At 41.6% G+C, this 15103-nt stretch overlaps 1 protein-coding gene across 5 annotated transcripts in view; it reads left to right on the top strand.

Annotated features, from left to right (window-relative positions):
* SDK1 (sidekick cell adhesion molecule 1) overlaps positions 1–15103 on the top strand; it is a 646825-nt gene that overhangs the window by 554432 nt on the left and 77290 nt on the right. For all 5 annotated transcript variants that reach the window (XM_073361955.1, XM_073361954.1, XM_073361952.1 and 2 more), the window contains 4 exons: positions 549–743; positions 4907–5108; positions 8727–8830; positions 9691–9761. In XM_073361955.1, coding sequence (XP_073218056.1) covers positions 549–743; positions 4907–5108; positions 8727–8830; positions 9691–9761 — 572 coding nt within the window. The remainder of the gene's footprint in view (positions 1–548; positions 744–4906; positions 5109–8726; positions 8831–9690; positions 9762–15103) is intronic.

Raw genomic sequence — 15103 nt, 5'->3', positions numbered from 1 at the left:
GGTATCTCCAAACAGATGTGAGAATTAACTGAGTGTGAGATATGAATGTTGCATTACCTAAGCAATCTGAATACCCATGTTTTAAAAAATTCTCAATCAGGATGCTCTGCTCTGCAGTAAATGTGTATGTGTCAGCAGGAGGGGAACAGTAAGGGGAGATTAGTTTCAGTGAACTGACTTGGCCTGTCAAAGTCAATTGTATGGACTCTATTGGTTCCTGTGGCATTCTCTCAGTGTACCAATATGCTCAGGAAAGATTAAACTGTTTTCATATCCCATTCTGGTGAAGGATGAAAAGTGAAACGAGTTTCATGGTGCATTAATACTCAGAAGGCCCTTCCATTCATCACAATGTGTGTAATTTCCCTGATAATGTACTGCATCTGGCTGGGGGAGGGGGTGTTATAAAGCTGAATTACTTTGTTTTGCCTTCAAATAAATAAGTAATTAGGATGAACTAATAGTCTTGGCATTTTTCCCCCACGAAAAGATTGAAAAACAACCCTAACCTCTCTTCGCTCTTCTGCTTTTTGTTGCTATGAATTCAGGATATCAAATTGCATACCGCCTGGCAACCAGCAGCCCTAACAAGTTCACCACAGTGGAAGTTGGCTCAACAGTCAGACAATTCACAGCTACCGATCTCAGCCCTGAGTCTGCATACATCTTCCGGACATCTGCCAAGACCAGACAGGGCTGGGGGGAGCCTCTGGAAGCCACAGTAATCACTACGGAAAAGAGAGGTAATGCCTGTAGCCATCGTGGCTTCACTAATACAATGAATGTGATGAACTGTGTAAAAGAGGATTCTCAGAGACTGAACTTTTCCCATCAAGCAGTGTGTTGATCATGCACAACCCCCTTCTGCAGTCAGATATTTTCTTTCAGGTCTTTACTGATCTTCTAAATAAAACATTTAGGTGGCAGTCTCGGGGAAGAAAAGAGGATTAATTGCACTAATTAAGAGAGGCAGCTGTGAGCAGACACTGTGCAGGCTTCCCCCACAGTGCTCTGCCACTGCATCTTAGTTCTGATCTAAGGAGTTCCCTGTTATTCCATTCTTTGGCTCTAATGCACACTGCCAGGGCACCCCCAGATTTTAATCTGGCTCAGAATTACTAACTACATTCCAAATCCAGAGTCACTTCTGCCTTCAATTTACACCTGTGGAACCTCATTGGTGACAGTGAGGTTGCACAGATGTAACTGAATCCAGTTAAATACCAAGGAGATGGGTTCCTCAGAAATATTATAGAAAAAATAAGATATGACGGAATCTGATCTGTAGAATTTTTGGTACTGGTATTTTTACATAAGCAGGAAAGAATCCCACTTGCCTTGGAGATCCTCAGTTTAGTCTGAGGATCTGACAGAAAAACTTTTTTTTTTTTTTTTGCTTATAAATGTAGAAAAGTTGATTGGCCTGAAAGAATATAAGCATGGAATTCCAATGTACCAATTATACACAATCACTTTTCAGAGTAGAACCACATTTCATGAGGCGGCAATAACAATAAAGCCCCAACAAAAGCAAGCCTGAATGTTCAATTGGTAGGCCTCCTGCCTTGGAGTAAAACGATTGTGGGATCAGCTTGCAGACTTTGGCTCTTGCCTAGTTCTGACATAACAGTGCAACACTACGGGGTTTTGCATTTTATTTCTCAGTTCATAAAATATGATTGTCCAACAAGTTCTAGATCTGAACCTGAATCTGAATCTTTCCTGTACCATCAATGTGAGGGGCATGAACAAGGCTCCACCATCCCTGTGTATTTCGCTGTTCTCTGGAATGGCTACTTTATTGTGTTTCTATAATTTTTTTACAAGCATACCATTGTTGGCCTATTGCTCCACACCCAACCTGGAGGACCAGTGGGGCTGGGTTTTTTTGTCTGGTCCCTACCATTTGACCTGTCCAGCTTAGATGGCCCCCCAGGAGTTAAAACTTCTACTGGCATAGCTCTCAAGGACAGTGGCACACACAAGTTTTCCCGTCGCATCAAGGTGCTGTCCCCAGGGAAGGAAAAGAGCTGTAGAAAAATTTTAAAAATACACATGCTAACACTCCTATCCATCTTACGGACTGATAAGCCCAAGTGGAAGGTTAAACAATGCATGGAACTTTCCAGTAAAGTGTAGATGAGAACCCCGATGTCCTGGGAAACATTCTCTTTCTCAAAAATAGCCATTCTAATTTCCAGTGCTGCACATTAGCTGTTGCTGAGCACATAATAGCTCACTGCATAATTCCCACTTTCACTACAATAACAATGTTCTCCATTATCATCAAGCCCGTAGGGATATCTTGAATGTGAGAGTCATTATATAAAACAAAACCTTTCCCTCTCTAATAGCTGGCTTCGTGTCCCTGCATGTATCCCATAAAGTTGAGACCAGCTGTCTGGTCTGTGTGTCTGGGAGAGAAAGAAAAATGGTGAAGCTCATATCAATAAGATGAGAGGAAATGCATAAGTTGCAGCTGTTCAGTTAGGAAACAAACCAGAATATGAGAGTCTTTATAGTGTATGCTTTCATGAATGAATACTCACTTCTCCACTAATAAAATTCACTTAATATCAAATAAAGATGGAAGTTTCAAAAGAGTTTAAAGTAGATAGGCACCCAAGTCTCATTGAAACTCAGTCGGGATTGGACACCCGTTTTAGGCCAGTGGTAACCCAGCTGGATTAGAACGGCCCATGCTGTGAGCTCAGCCTCAGTCTTGAAATGGTTCAGCAATAAACAAACTCCAAATTTGGCTGTCCGCACCTTTCAACTAACGACTAAACATAAAAGCTATCTATTTTGTTGCAGTGTTTTAAGCAAAGGCTCTGATCTGGCCCTGGGGTTCTGGGTTAACACTTAGGAGCTCCTCTCCTGTCCCAGCACTCCCGCCCATGACAGGAGGTGAGGCAGGCAAGCCTTCTGAACAGGACTGCTGGCTCCCAATTGGTCAGTGTCTCCTCTTGGCCCTTTCAGGCCCCTGAAGTACGAAGGCTTTTTGGTTGACTGGATTTTCCTTAAGCTGGGGTGCATCAGGCACTGCCATCTCCAGCAGGAGGTAGAGAAGGCATGATAGACCCCACTACAAAGGTTCCTATGAAAATCGAAGTCTAAAACTTTATATATGTGGTGCTTGTCATGACTTAATTATCACAAGGTGCTTCGTGGCAATAGTTATAGCTAGACAGCATGGTATTTCTTGATCCTTTGGATTTACACTTTACTATAATGCCCTTCAGGATAGTAACACCTGCTGGTTAGAGCAGAGCTGATGAGCCTTGAGATTCTCCATTGTTAAACTTAACAAGAAACTCGTGCCCCTGCCTGTGAAAAAATTCTGTTGAGTCATGTGAACTGGCTTAGCTACTTCTGCAGGAAAGTTAACCTTTGAGTTTGCTTGTGGATAAACTCCGGTAATGGGGGCCCTCTGTAGTAATAGTTTCCTACTAACAATCAGGGAATTTATTTTTAAAAAAAGAAGAAGATGGTAATGGATCATCAAGACTTTAACAACAGACTAAAACCCTGTCATGGGAAACTGGATACAATATGTGATCTGCCCCAAATTGCAAGCCAGTTAAAGTTTACCAGATGAGAGTATTAAACCCCCACAAGACTTTACCAGCTACTCACTTCCTCTGAAGGAATAACCCTGAACACCTGTCTAGTCCTGCCAGTGCAAGACAATGACTTTTATGCTTAACTCTGCAATGCACACTACTGGCACTTGCTGACTCTGCATGGCTAATAGCTTACAATTCTTTTGGCATTCATGCATCAGCAAGAGCATGCTGCGGAGAAATGCCAAGCCGTAAAGGAAATGTTTTGAGTTGGGGTGGGGGGAGAGGGAATGCTCTTCATACAAAGCTAGGAGAATCATGCAGTCAGAGGTGTGTGCTTATGGAAACAAGTGCTGATTAAGTTGAATCATATCACTTCTTGAAGGCAAGTCACTGTGGTGTCTCCAGTCAATTCCTGCTTTATTACATGCACACGTTTTAATCAGAATCAATAAACTTCATGATAAACAATTAAACAATTATTTCTCACTCTATTGAGTTTCTCAGTTGAAATCGATGGGGTGAGCAGATACACTGACAAGGTAGAGGAGATCTATATTCAAACAGATAGATACTGGCTTCAGCAGCACCTGCATTCCCATTCTTCACCTCATATGAAAGATATTAACCATTAATTGCTCTGGAGAGTTCCCCATCTGCACTGGGACTAGCTTTCTTGCCTTTGCAGGCTCAGGGTCAATAAGTGTGAAGGAAGAAGGAGGGGTGGGTCTGACTAGTGAGCTGAATGAGGCTCTTAGACTCCCAATTCTCCACTCCACCAAGCTGTGCTCCAACATCATGGACAACAGCAGCCACAGGAAGATGGGTGTGGTTTCCAGATCTTTGACCAGCTGGCTCAAGTGAAAGTTAGAGTAACAATGTGGCCTCTTTTACTTCTGCTGCCCCATGAAGGATAAGGCATAGTGAAATTTGACCACCACACTCCAGCACACCCTGAGGCATCCCCTCCTCCCATGTATGCTGGGGCAAAGGAGCAATTCTTTGTCCAAGAAGGTGTATGTAGAAGGTGCAGGTGTTCTCTGGTCTCTAGAGATATAAAATGTATTGATTACAAGATCAGCTCCTCAGTATCTGGCTATTTGAGGGCATAGCCACACAGAGGTGTCTTTTTTTCCTAGGGAGACAAGAATCATTCCTAACACTCCTCTTTGCAGCTGAAACTTGAGATATGGTACAGAATGTCTACTTCACTGTTTCATGCAGCAAATCTAAAAGCAGCAGTAATCTGTTGCATTGCATCTGAGAAGCTCCATGAGCACCTCTAGATTTGTGCTATCTTGAGTTTCCTCCCACAGTAATACCCACTGTTTGTTTAATTGCAGAGCGGCCAGCACCTCCTAGAGAGCCGAAGGTTCCCCAGTCTGAGGTGTCATCACAGACCCTGCAGCTACAATGGGTTCCTGGTAGTGATGGATCTTCACCAATACGGTATTTCACCGTGCAAGTGCGGGAGCTACCAAATGGAGAATGGCAAACCTATTCCTCTTCCATCAGTCATGAGGCAACGTCCTGTGTTATTGAGAGGTATTGTATAACATCAGAGTGTCATAGAAGGTACAATACTTACCATTCCAAATATTTTATAATTTCAAAGCACTAAGCAAACATTAGATAATGAAACCTCACAACCCTTCTGTGAGGTTGGTAAGTAATGGTCACTATCCCTGTTTTAGAGTTGGCAAAGCTGAGATACACAGGTTTAGTAACTTGCCTAAGGATGTCCCACAAATCTAATTCAGAGTTGATTTTGTAGTTAAACATTTCTAGGCTCCTCCCCCAATGTTTAGTATGCTAGACAATAAAATCATAGAATTGTAGGACTCAGAGAGACCTCGAGAGTTTATCTAGTCTAGTCTCCTGCACTCAAGGCAGGACTAAGTATTATCTAGACCAGTGATTCCCAAACTTGTTCCACCACTTGTGCTTTCCCTGCACAAGCGGCAAACAAGTTTGGGAACCACTGTTCTAGACCAACCCTGACAGGTGTTTTTCTAACCTGCTCTTAAAAATCTCCAATGATGCAGATTCCACAACCTCCCTGGGCAATTTATTCCAGTGCTTAACAGCCATGATAGTTAGGAAGTTCTTACTAATGTCCTACCTAAGCCGCTGTTGCTGCAATTCAAGCCCATTACTTCTTGTCCTATCCTCAGAGGTTAAGGAGAACAATTTTTCACCCTAATCCTAGCAACAACCTTTTATAAACTTGAAAACTGTTTTCATGTCCCCTCTCAGTCTTCTCTTCTCCAGATTAAACAAACCTAATTTTTTCAATCTTTCCTTACAGGTCAAGTTTTCTAGACCTCTAGTCATTTTTGTTGCTCTTCTCTGAATTTTCTCCAATTTGTCCAGATTTGTCCAATGTGGCACCCAGAACTGGACACAGTACTTCAGTTGAGGCCGTATTAGTGCAGAGTACAGAGGGAGAATTACTTCTTGTATCTTGCTTACAACACTCCTGCTAATAGATCCCAGAATGATGTTTGCCTTTTTTAGTGTTACACTGTTGACTCAAGTTTGTTCAACTCAAGTTGAAACAAGTGTTACACTGTTGACTCATATTTAGCTTGTGATCCACCTGCAGATCCCTTCCCACAGTACTCCGTCCTAGACAGTCATTTCCCATTTTGCATGTGTGCAACTGACTATTCCTTCCTAAGTGTAGTACTTTGCATTTGTCCTTATTGAATTTCATCCTATTTACTTCAGACCATTTCGCCAGTTTGTCCAGATCATTTTGAATTTTAATCCTATCCTCCAAAGCACTTGCCACCCCTCCCAGCTTGATATCATCTGCAAATTTTATAACTATACTTTCTATGCCATTATCTAAAACATTGATGAAGATATTGAACAGAACTGGATCCAGAACTGATCCCCACGATATGCCCTTCCAGCTTGACTGTGAACCACTGATAAATACTCTCTGGGAACTCTATAGTCACTCCATCTAGGCTGTATTTCCCTAGTTTGTTTATGAGAAGATCATACGAGACAGTATTAAAAGCCTTACTAAATTCAAGATATACCACATCTACCATTTCTCCTCCCCCCAACCCCGCCCCATCCACAAGGCTTGTTACCGTGTCAAAGAAAGCTATTAGGTTGCTTTGACACGATTTGTTCTTGACAAATCCATGCTGACAGTTACTTATCACCTTATTATCTTCTAGGTGTTTGCAAATTGATTGCTTAATTATTTGCTCCATTATCTTTCCGGGTACTGAAGTTAAGATGACTGGTTTGTAATTCCCTGGGTTGTCCTTATTTCCCTTTTTATAGCTGGGCACTATATTTGCCCTTTTCCAGTCCTCTGGAATCTCTCCCATCTTCCATGACTTTTAGAAGATAATCGCTGTCATGGAGGACACAGCACTGACTTATTAGTCCACCCAGAGGTATAAACAAATTGCTACTACCCTTTGTCTAACTGTGCAGGAAAAAGAAAACTTGAAGATTGTAGGACAAATGCAGACCTGATTCATTGTCCTCAGTGGAGTTGCATCAGGCCTGAATTATGCCTGGTGTCTTTCTAGTCAAGGCCTCTGAAATCAAGGAGACCAGCTATGTATTTTGGAACTGACATTGTAGTTACTGAAAATCAAAGATCTGTATTTCAAGAAAGACCATTTAAGTTGCTGAAGTTTTCTAATAGGGTAGAACTAAGGGAAACATTTCTTCTCTACCTTGCTAAAAGCATTTTCCTGGGGGAATCCAGAAAAGCAATATTTTGAGTGCCACTAGACTATTGCCCATCCCTCAGTAGTTAATCATCCTGTGAAGGAATGTCTTACCCCTCTAAAGGAAAGACTGGAGCCTGCAGCTGGGACAGCCTGGAGTGTAATCAAGGAGACCCTGTCCTAGGGCTGGGCTATATAAATAAGAAGAGGAAGCTCAGCAGGGGAGTAGAATCCATTCAGGCTGCATAAGGTTTTTCCTCAGGCTCCAGCAGACCAGGCTTATGAGACTTAGAGGGTTGGTGTTATGGACTTCAAGTTTTGGGAGCTCTGAACCAGAGTCCAGTGGTGAAGACCTTATGAAATTTGTTGTAAATGCTCCTTTCCTAAAGCCTTTTTATAAAAGGATGTGCTGTTCTGTTAATGTGTGTTGAGTTCTCCTTGGCCTGAGCTGATAAAGCAAACCTTTTGCTGCCCAATCTGGAAATTAAGGTGGGACACACCTGCAACACCGCACTGGGACACAAAGGAGTGCAGGAGGATGGCTCACCCCTTTACACATTCCTTCCCAGTAGGTTTTTGGACCTGTAGTCACAGTTGCATTTGCTGGTTGTTGGACAGATACTACCAATTAATTAACTAAACTCACCATAACTTGTAGCCCTGAAATTGAAACTCGTGAAGGTGACTCAAAAGCAAATCTTCCCCCTCGCCAAGCTAGAAGAAGCTTTGCTAAGGTTATATCAGTTGGAAGTTGCTCTTTGCATATGTTAAAGCCATGCGTATACAGAACTGTAGTGAATCTGCAGTCACGGTCCATACTAAATAATTCAGGGAATTGCATTAGCTTGGAATTTAATAGGAATGAAACATGCCAATCTTGCAGCATGACAGAGGATTAACTGGGAGATTGGTGGCCTCAGGGTTAATGCCAGCTGTGCTATTGACTCACAGGGTGGCTCTGGGCAAATCATCTAACCTCTCTTTAGCTCAATTTCCCTATCTGTAAAATGAGGATGATAGTCTTTAGCTGTGCCACAGGTGTGTTGTGAGGATATATTAGATAAAATACGAACAGCGCTCTGAAGATCTGAAACACTAATATACATGCTGAATTCTATTATTATTAATATGCCCTGCCCTTTTCCAGAACCAAAAGCTACCATAGATATGTCTGTGAATCATAGCTATGGCTATTCTGTAGACCATCAAGAGCACAGAATGCCTGTGTTTAAGAACTCTGTCCAGTCAATATTTGAGAAGGTGATGACAACAGTGGAGAGTCTGAGCAAATCCAGTGCTACGAGGAAGAAGGACAAGGCCAGATAGAAAGGGAGGAGCCTTAAGAGGAGATGAACTACTCTAATAATTTCATTTGCCTTTGGGCAGGTTCTTTGTAAGAGGTTTGGTCTCAGACAGCTTTTGAAGAGAATTCATCCCTCATCCTCATTGTTATGTTTTACAGGCTGAACCCATTTACCTCTTATAAGCTGCGTCTGAAAGCAACCAATGATATTGGAGATAGTGACTTCAGTGCTGAGACAGAAGCAGTCACTACTCTGCAGGATGGTAAGAGAGATGGAGAGGGAATATGATCCTACCCTTGGCATGGGATGGGGCATGGGTAGATCTTGCTATAACCTCTAGAACACACTTTCCAGTGGATTTAATTCCATTTTGTGCCTTAGACAGTGGTACCCACCCACTTAAACACAGTTCTGTTCACAAACAATTGATATGGGTGGTAAATAGCTTAATTAATAACAGGCAGCTTTAAGTGTTTTGGTGTGCCCTCTGAAAATGAACCATGTTTTCAGGAGTCTCCAAATGGAATTAAACTCTGTTTCATTGGTTTTCAAACTCTGTTCCAACCATTATCTTTGCAGAAATTGAATAATTTACAAGGGATCATTAAAAATAAATGTGGAACTGTGCATATGTTTGAAGAAATGTCTTCAATTGTTTTCACTCATGATCCACATTAGGCTGCAGTCCATCCAAATGGCTGAGGTGTGTTTAATTTACTTTGTTTAGTTACAGGGAATCCAGAACAGTTTGGCCTCCTTACAATCAAATGGGTAAAAACTGCAAAAGAGTCTCGCCTCCTTGGCAAACTGTAATCGTTTATTCTGCTGAGCAAACCTAGTGCATTCCACTGTGGAGAGCTGTGAGCTCCTGATAAGCTTTTCCTTCTTTATTCCTGAGATGATACATACTGGGTGTTGAGAGGTAGCGTAGACAGAGAGGAGGTATGGTAGGTAACTGGCCATGCGTAGGAGTACTCTTGTTCACTCTTTTTCCATTGAGCAACCTAACACTGAAGCTGGGACAGAAAGGTCAGTAGTGAAGGAAGGAGGGGTTGATGGAATAAGTTTTCTGTGTTTTGCCACACTATTATAACCTTTTATTATGTTTTGGGTTTTGTTTAGTTCCAGGTGAACCTCCACGCTCTGTGTCAGTAACTCCCCACACTACCTCCTCTGTCCTTGTTCAGTGGCAGGTAGGTAAAATACAAAAATTACTAGAACTTTTCTACAGTGACCTAAGATTGATGAACCTTGTTGGCCTAATGGCACAATGCAATGAATAACTTCTCTGCAAAGCCAGTATTATAGCACACTAGAAAGACTGCAGCCTAGTTCCCTACTGCTGATCCAGTTATATATTATGATGAAAGATGTAAATTTCTGGTTCCTGGCTTTTACTCTAAGGGGGACTGGATAGTTATGCACCTTGAGGGAGACCGGAGACATAAAGGGGTTTCTACAGATGCCTGAGAATGTTTCTCTTACAAGTAGTACTGTCATCTTGTTGATAATACTAGGTATCACAGTTTGCCTGTACAATACACAGCAGAGTCATTGTCAGAGTTGGTAAGGATCAGGGAACAAAAATCTCATTCAGTTCAAATTGCATATAATCTCCTTCAGATGATAAAACAGGCAAATATGCTGTGTCTGAGACAACATTCATACCTCCAAGGAATTCCACGTACACTTGAGCTCTTTCTTTTTGAGGTCTAAAGAATGGAAGTTTCTCCAGAATAATGGATGCTGAGAGTAACCATGCCATATCTGCTTTAGAAATATATGCATTTTCAGTTTCTATCCTATCTTTTCAGTCTGGCCTTGATCTACTTAGATTTACTGGAACTCTTTGTATGCTATTACCCGAGACTTCCTCTTGCTAGTCAGCATTAATATAGAAAACCCAATGGGTTAACACAAGGTATCTGTTACCTGTGCCAGAAATTCTGTCCCACCCCATGCCTAAGATAGACTTCTGCCCAAATAAGAAGTGCATCTTTGACAGGTTGGATTCAAGCGGAAAACATACTGTTTACAGTGTAGATCAGGCTTCCTGCATGTTGGAAGAATTTTCTTTGATGTATGAGGGCCTGTTTATTGCTGTGCAACTGTACTTAGAAGGTCTGGCTATTCAAATGAGTAGTGAGCACATTTTCATGCAGCAACACAGTTTGTAACTCTCTCACTTTTACTGCATGTTGACAAATGGAAGACATACTGAACAACTTTACCAATGGAGCTAGTATAGGTATCAATCAATAGCCCCACTTCCAAATCAGTGTAGTCCTTTGCAAGGACAAACAGGGAATGTGAAATGTAATGCACAATAAAAAAACCACATTTGTCCAATTGACTGATTATTGGGGGGTAATTAATGTGAAATAGGTGGTTGTTTAGGTAACTAGATGCTTTTTATTTCATGAAAATGAAATGGGATAGTTGTACCAGAGCCATGTCAAGGGAGTTGCAGGCAATTACATGTCATTACTACATGTCTTATATGGGATCTCAGTAATTCAGCTGTACTTTATTTTTCAAATAAATAAAAACCTCAAATCCCGCAGTAGCCTACAATAAACAGGGCATTCTACAGCAGTGTTAAAGAATAATGTAAAACTGAAAACACAAGCCAGTCTGAACGGAGAAGAGGGGAAAGAAGAGACTGTAGAGTTCCAAGCAAAGCTGAATTTTTAACTTTGAATTTTGTTAATAACTCACAAAACAAAATCCAAATGCACTATCTGTATTTGAATCCACTTATAGACTCACAGACTTTAAGGTCAAAAGGGACCAGTGTGATCATCTGGTCTGATCTCCTGCACATTGCAGGCCAGAGAACCTTACCCACCCACTCCTGTAATAGACCCCTAATCTCTGGCTGAGTTACTGAAGTCCTCAAATCATGGTTTAAAGACTTCAAGTTACAGAAAATTCACCATTTACATTAGTTTAAACCTGCAAGTGACCTGTGCCCTATGCTGCAGAGGAATGTGAAAACCTCCCAGTGTCTCTACCAATCTGACCACGGGGAAAATTCCTTCCTGACCCCAAATATGGCAGTCGGTTACTCCCTGAGCATGTGAGCAAGACCCACCAGGCAGATACCTGAGAGAGAATTCTCTGTAGTAACTCAGAGCTCTCCCCATCTAGTGTCCCATCTCTGGCCATTAGGTGACTTTGCTGCTAGCAGTCCCATCATACCCTCCCTTCCATAAATTTATCAAATTCAGTCTTGAAGTCAGTTAGGTTTTTTGCCCCCACTGCTCCCCTTGGGAGGCTGTTCCAGAACTTCACTCCTCTGATGGTTAGAAACCTTCACCGAATTTTGAGCCTAAACTTGTTGTTGGCCTGTTTATATCCATTTGTTCTTGTGTCCACATTGGCGCCTAACTTAAACAACTCCTCTCCCTCCCTGGTATTTATCCCTCTGATGTATTTATGGAGAGCAATCATTTCCCCCAAGAGCCTCTCTTGGTTAAACAAGGCTAAACAAGCCAAGCACTTTGTGTTTCCTCTCATAAGGTAGGTTTTCCATTCCTTGGATTATCCTACTAGCCCTTTTCTGCATCTGTTCTAGTTTGAATTCATCTTTCTTAGACATGGGAGATCAGAACTGCACACAGTATTCCAGATGAGGTCTCACCAGTGCCTTGTATAATGGTACTAACTCTTTCCTGTCTCTACTGGAAATATCTTTCCTGATGCATCCTAAGACTGCATTAGCCTTTTTTCACAGCCACATCACATTGATGGCTCATTGTCATCCTGTGAGAAACCAATACACCCAGGTTATTTCTCCTCCTCTGTCGCTTCCAACCGATAAGTTTATAGCAAAAATTCTTGTTGTTAGTCCCTAAATACATGATCTTGCACTTCGTGCTATTAAATTTCATCCCATTTCTATTACTCCAGTTTACAAGGTCATCCAGATCTTCTTGTTTGATAATCCGATCTTCCTCCATATTGGCAATACCGCCAAACTTTGTGTCATCCGCAAATTTTAATTAGCGCACACTCACTTTTTGTTTGAAGGTCAGGAATAAAACTGTTAAATAAGATTGGTCCCAAGACTGATCCTTGAGGAACTCCGCTAGTAACCTCCCTCCAGCCTGACAGTTCACCTTTCAGTATGAACCATTGTAGTCTCCCCTTCAACCAGTTCCTTATCCATCTTTCAATTCTCATATTAATTCCCATCTTTTCTAATTTAATGAATAATTGCCCATGTGGAATTGTATCAAATGCCTTATTGAAATCCAGGTAGATTAGATCAACTCCATTTTTTTGGTCCAGTCAGTCCATTATTTTTAAATGTAACTGGTAGAAAACAAGTCCTTTCCATCAAAGCCAGTTATAGTAATAATCTAAGATTGATTTTAAAAGTTCTAAATGATGTTACTGTTAACTTCAAGATAGTGTATCACTTTACTTCCACCTTAGACACAAGAGTTTCTGTAACTCACATGATATAAACAAATTGTTATTATTACTACTGCACACCATCCAGGCAGCCACTCATAATCACTTTACCTACCTCAGCAGATCCCTTAGGCCTTTCTCCAGATAGAGAAAAATCCTAAATAATCCATTACATCAAAAGCGGACATTTATCCATGAAAGACTGATAGGAGTGGAAAGACCTGACCTTTCAGCAAAGTACCTTTTTCAAGGAAGAATCATCATTTTCATGGCAAAGAGAAAAACATCCTGGGCCATTTATCTTCTGAGTATCCCTGTGCTATATTTGAAGGAGGAAAGGACTGGGGAAAACATGAAAGCATAAATACAAGTTGGTTGTCAATGGATTCATGTGGAATTAAAGAAATATCCTTTAATTAGATGTATAACATAATGTGGCGCATTAGTGTCCCTCATATACTCTTATTCAACAGTGTTTACTTTTTTTACATTATATAGGAAAGGGTACAGTAAAATATTTGTCCCTAAAAAAGTTTCTCATGTTTTTTGAAGTGCTGCATGACGCTTCTCATTACATAAAAATAAGCTGCATATGTTGGATGTAAGAAAGGGCCTTGCTATCCTACTTTGACAGGACTAGGCCCCTCACAAAATTCTCCAGGCTCTTTGTGGCTTATGGGGAGGGGGCTAGCGGACAAGTAGTGTCCATCTATCCAGATGGATAGCCAAGTGCATCAGATCATGTTATAGACTGGCAGGGGCACCTCTTCCTGGCAGCGAATTAGCACATTGCACAAGGGCACCGGCTACGTCGGTGACCTCTTTAGTGTGCATACTCCTCAGAGACATCTGCAGAGCAGTAAGTTAGTCTTTTCTTCACACATTCACAAAGTGCAGGTGACCAGGGATGATGCTAGATTTGGCACTCTGACTGTGAATGCCTTGCACCTGCCTCCGGGAAGTTCTACTGCTTAGGAGTCACCAGCTGTGGAATGTGATAAGGACTATCACTCGATACAGAAAAGGATGCTACTTATCTGTACAGTAATGGATCTCCTTCAAGATATGTAGTCCATATACATATTCCATGACCCGCTCTCCACTCATGCTACTGCAGACTCCACAGGCCAGGGGCTCTGAAAGCCGTGGAAGAACTGAGGTGGGCGGGGCAGGTCCGCCCCTTATTCTGTCACGCAAGCTCCTGAGGCAATGAAAGGTGCATATGCTGCCCCTCCAGGCACTGCTAACTAGAAAGTTCTTCAACACATGCACACTGGTGTGATGCAATCACCAGCTGTGGAATATGTTTACAGACTGCACATCTCGAAGAACGTCTGTTATGGCACAGGTAAGCAATCCCCTTTCCCCTCAGCCTTAGGTTATGCACCAAGCCCCCCAAAATACCTTTTGCCCTAATACAGAGGCATTTTTTTCTGTAGTACAGTCAGTTCTGGTGGATGTCTTTTTGTTGGTGGTGGTATGGAGCAGGGGGTGTTATGTTCTTTTTTTCTTTTCATAGCAGTATGCTAGACTGTTACCAAATTCTTCTTTAAATTTCAGAGTACTTGCCTCTCTCCCTGTTTTAAATGATTAAATTATTGGTTTTCACTTTCTTCTTTAAAATTACACAGGGTGTTATCTGGTATTGTCACTACATTTCACCCAAGTAGTTACTGTTTCAGTGATGGACAAAGATATTTCTGTGTAAAGTTTCCAATGTACATGGAGATTTTTCTGGAATTTAAAAGCAAGATCATTATAGCTACAGGCATTATCATTTACCCTTTCAGTTCCTTTCTGCTTAAATTTGGGGATCTTTAGAAAATAATGGCTCAAGGTCACTTTTCTTCTCTGCCACATTAAACCTACGGTGAGCTCCTGAAAAAACATTTTTTTTTCCAAACCATCATGACTCCCATGTCCTGTCTATATCTAAGTAAGTCACTCAGATAAAAAAATCTCCTCTCAGTGTAATGGATTTCTTCGGCCTTTTTATCTCTAGTTGGAGAAGGACGTGGGGGACTGCAGTAGCATTCCTCTGCTGAGGTATAAGTACTATTGAGTGGCAGAGTATGATCTAGAGAAATAACAAGTGTATGGATGGCCAGCCTGATGG

The sequence above is a fragment of the Lepidochelys kempii genome, chromosome 10 (genome assembly GCF_965140265.1).
Source record: "Lepidochelys kempii isolate rLepKem1 chromosome 10, rLepKem1.hap2, whole genome shotgun sequence".
NCBI classification, from domain to species: Eukaryota; Metazoa; Chordata; order Testudines; family Cheloniidae; genus Lepidochelys; species Lepidochelys kempii.
Note: the sequence above shows the minus strand (reverse complement) of the source record. Positions and strands in the feature narration are given on the sequence as shown.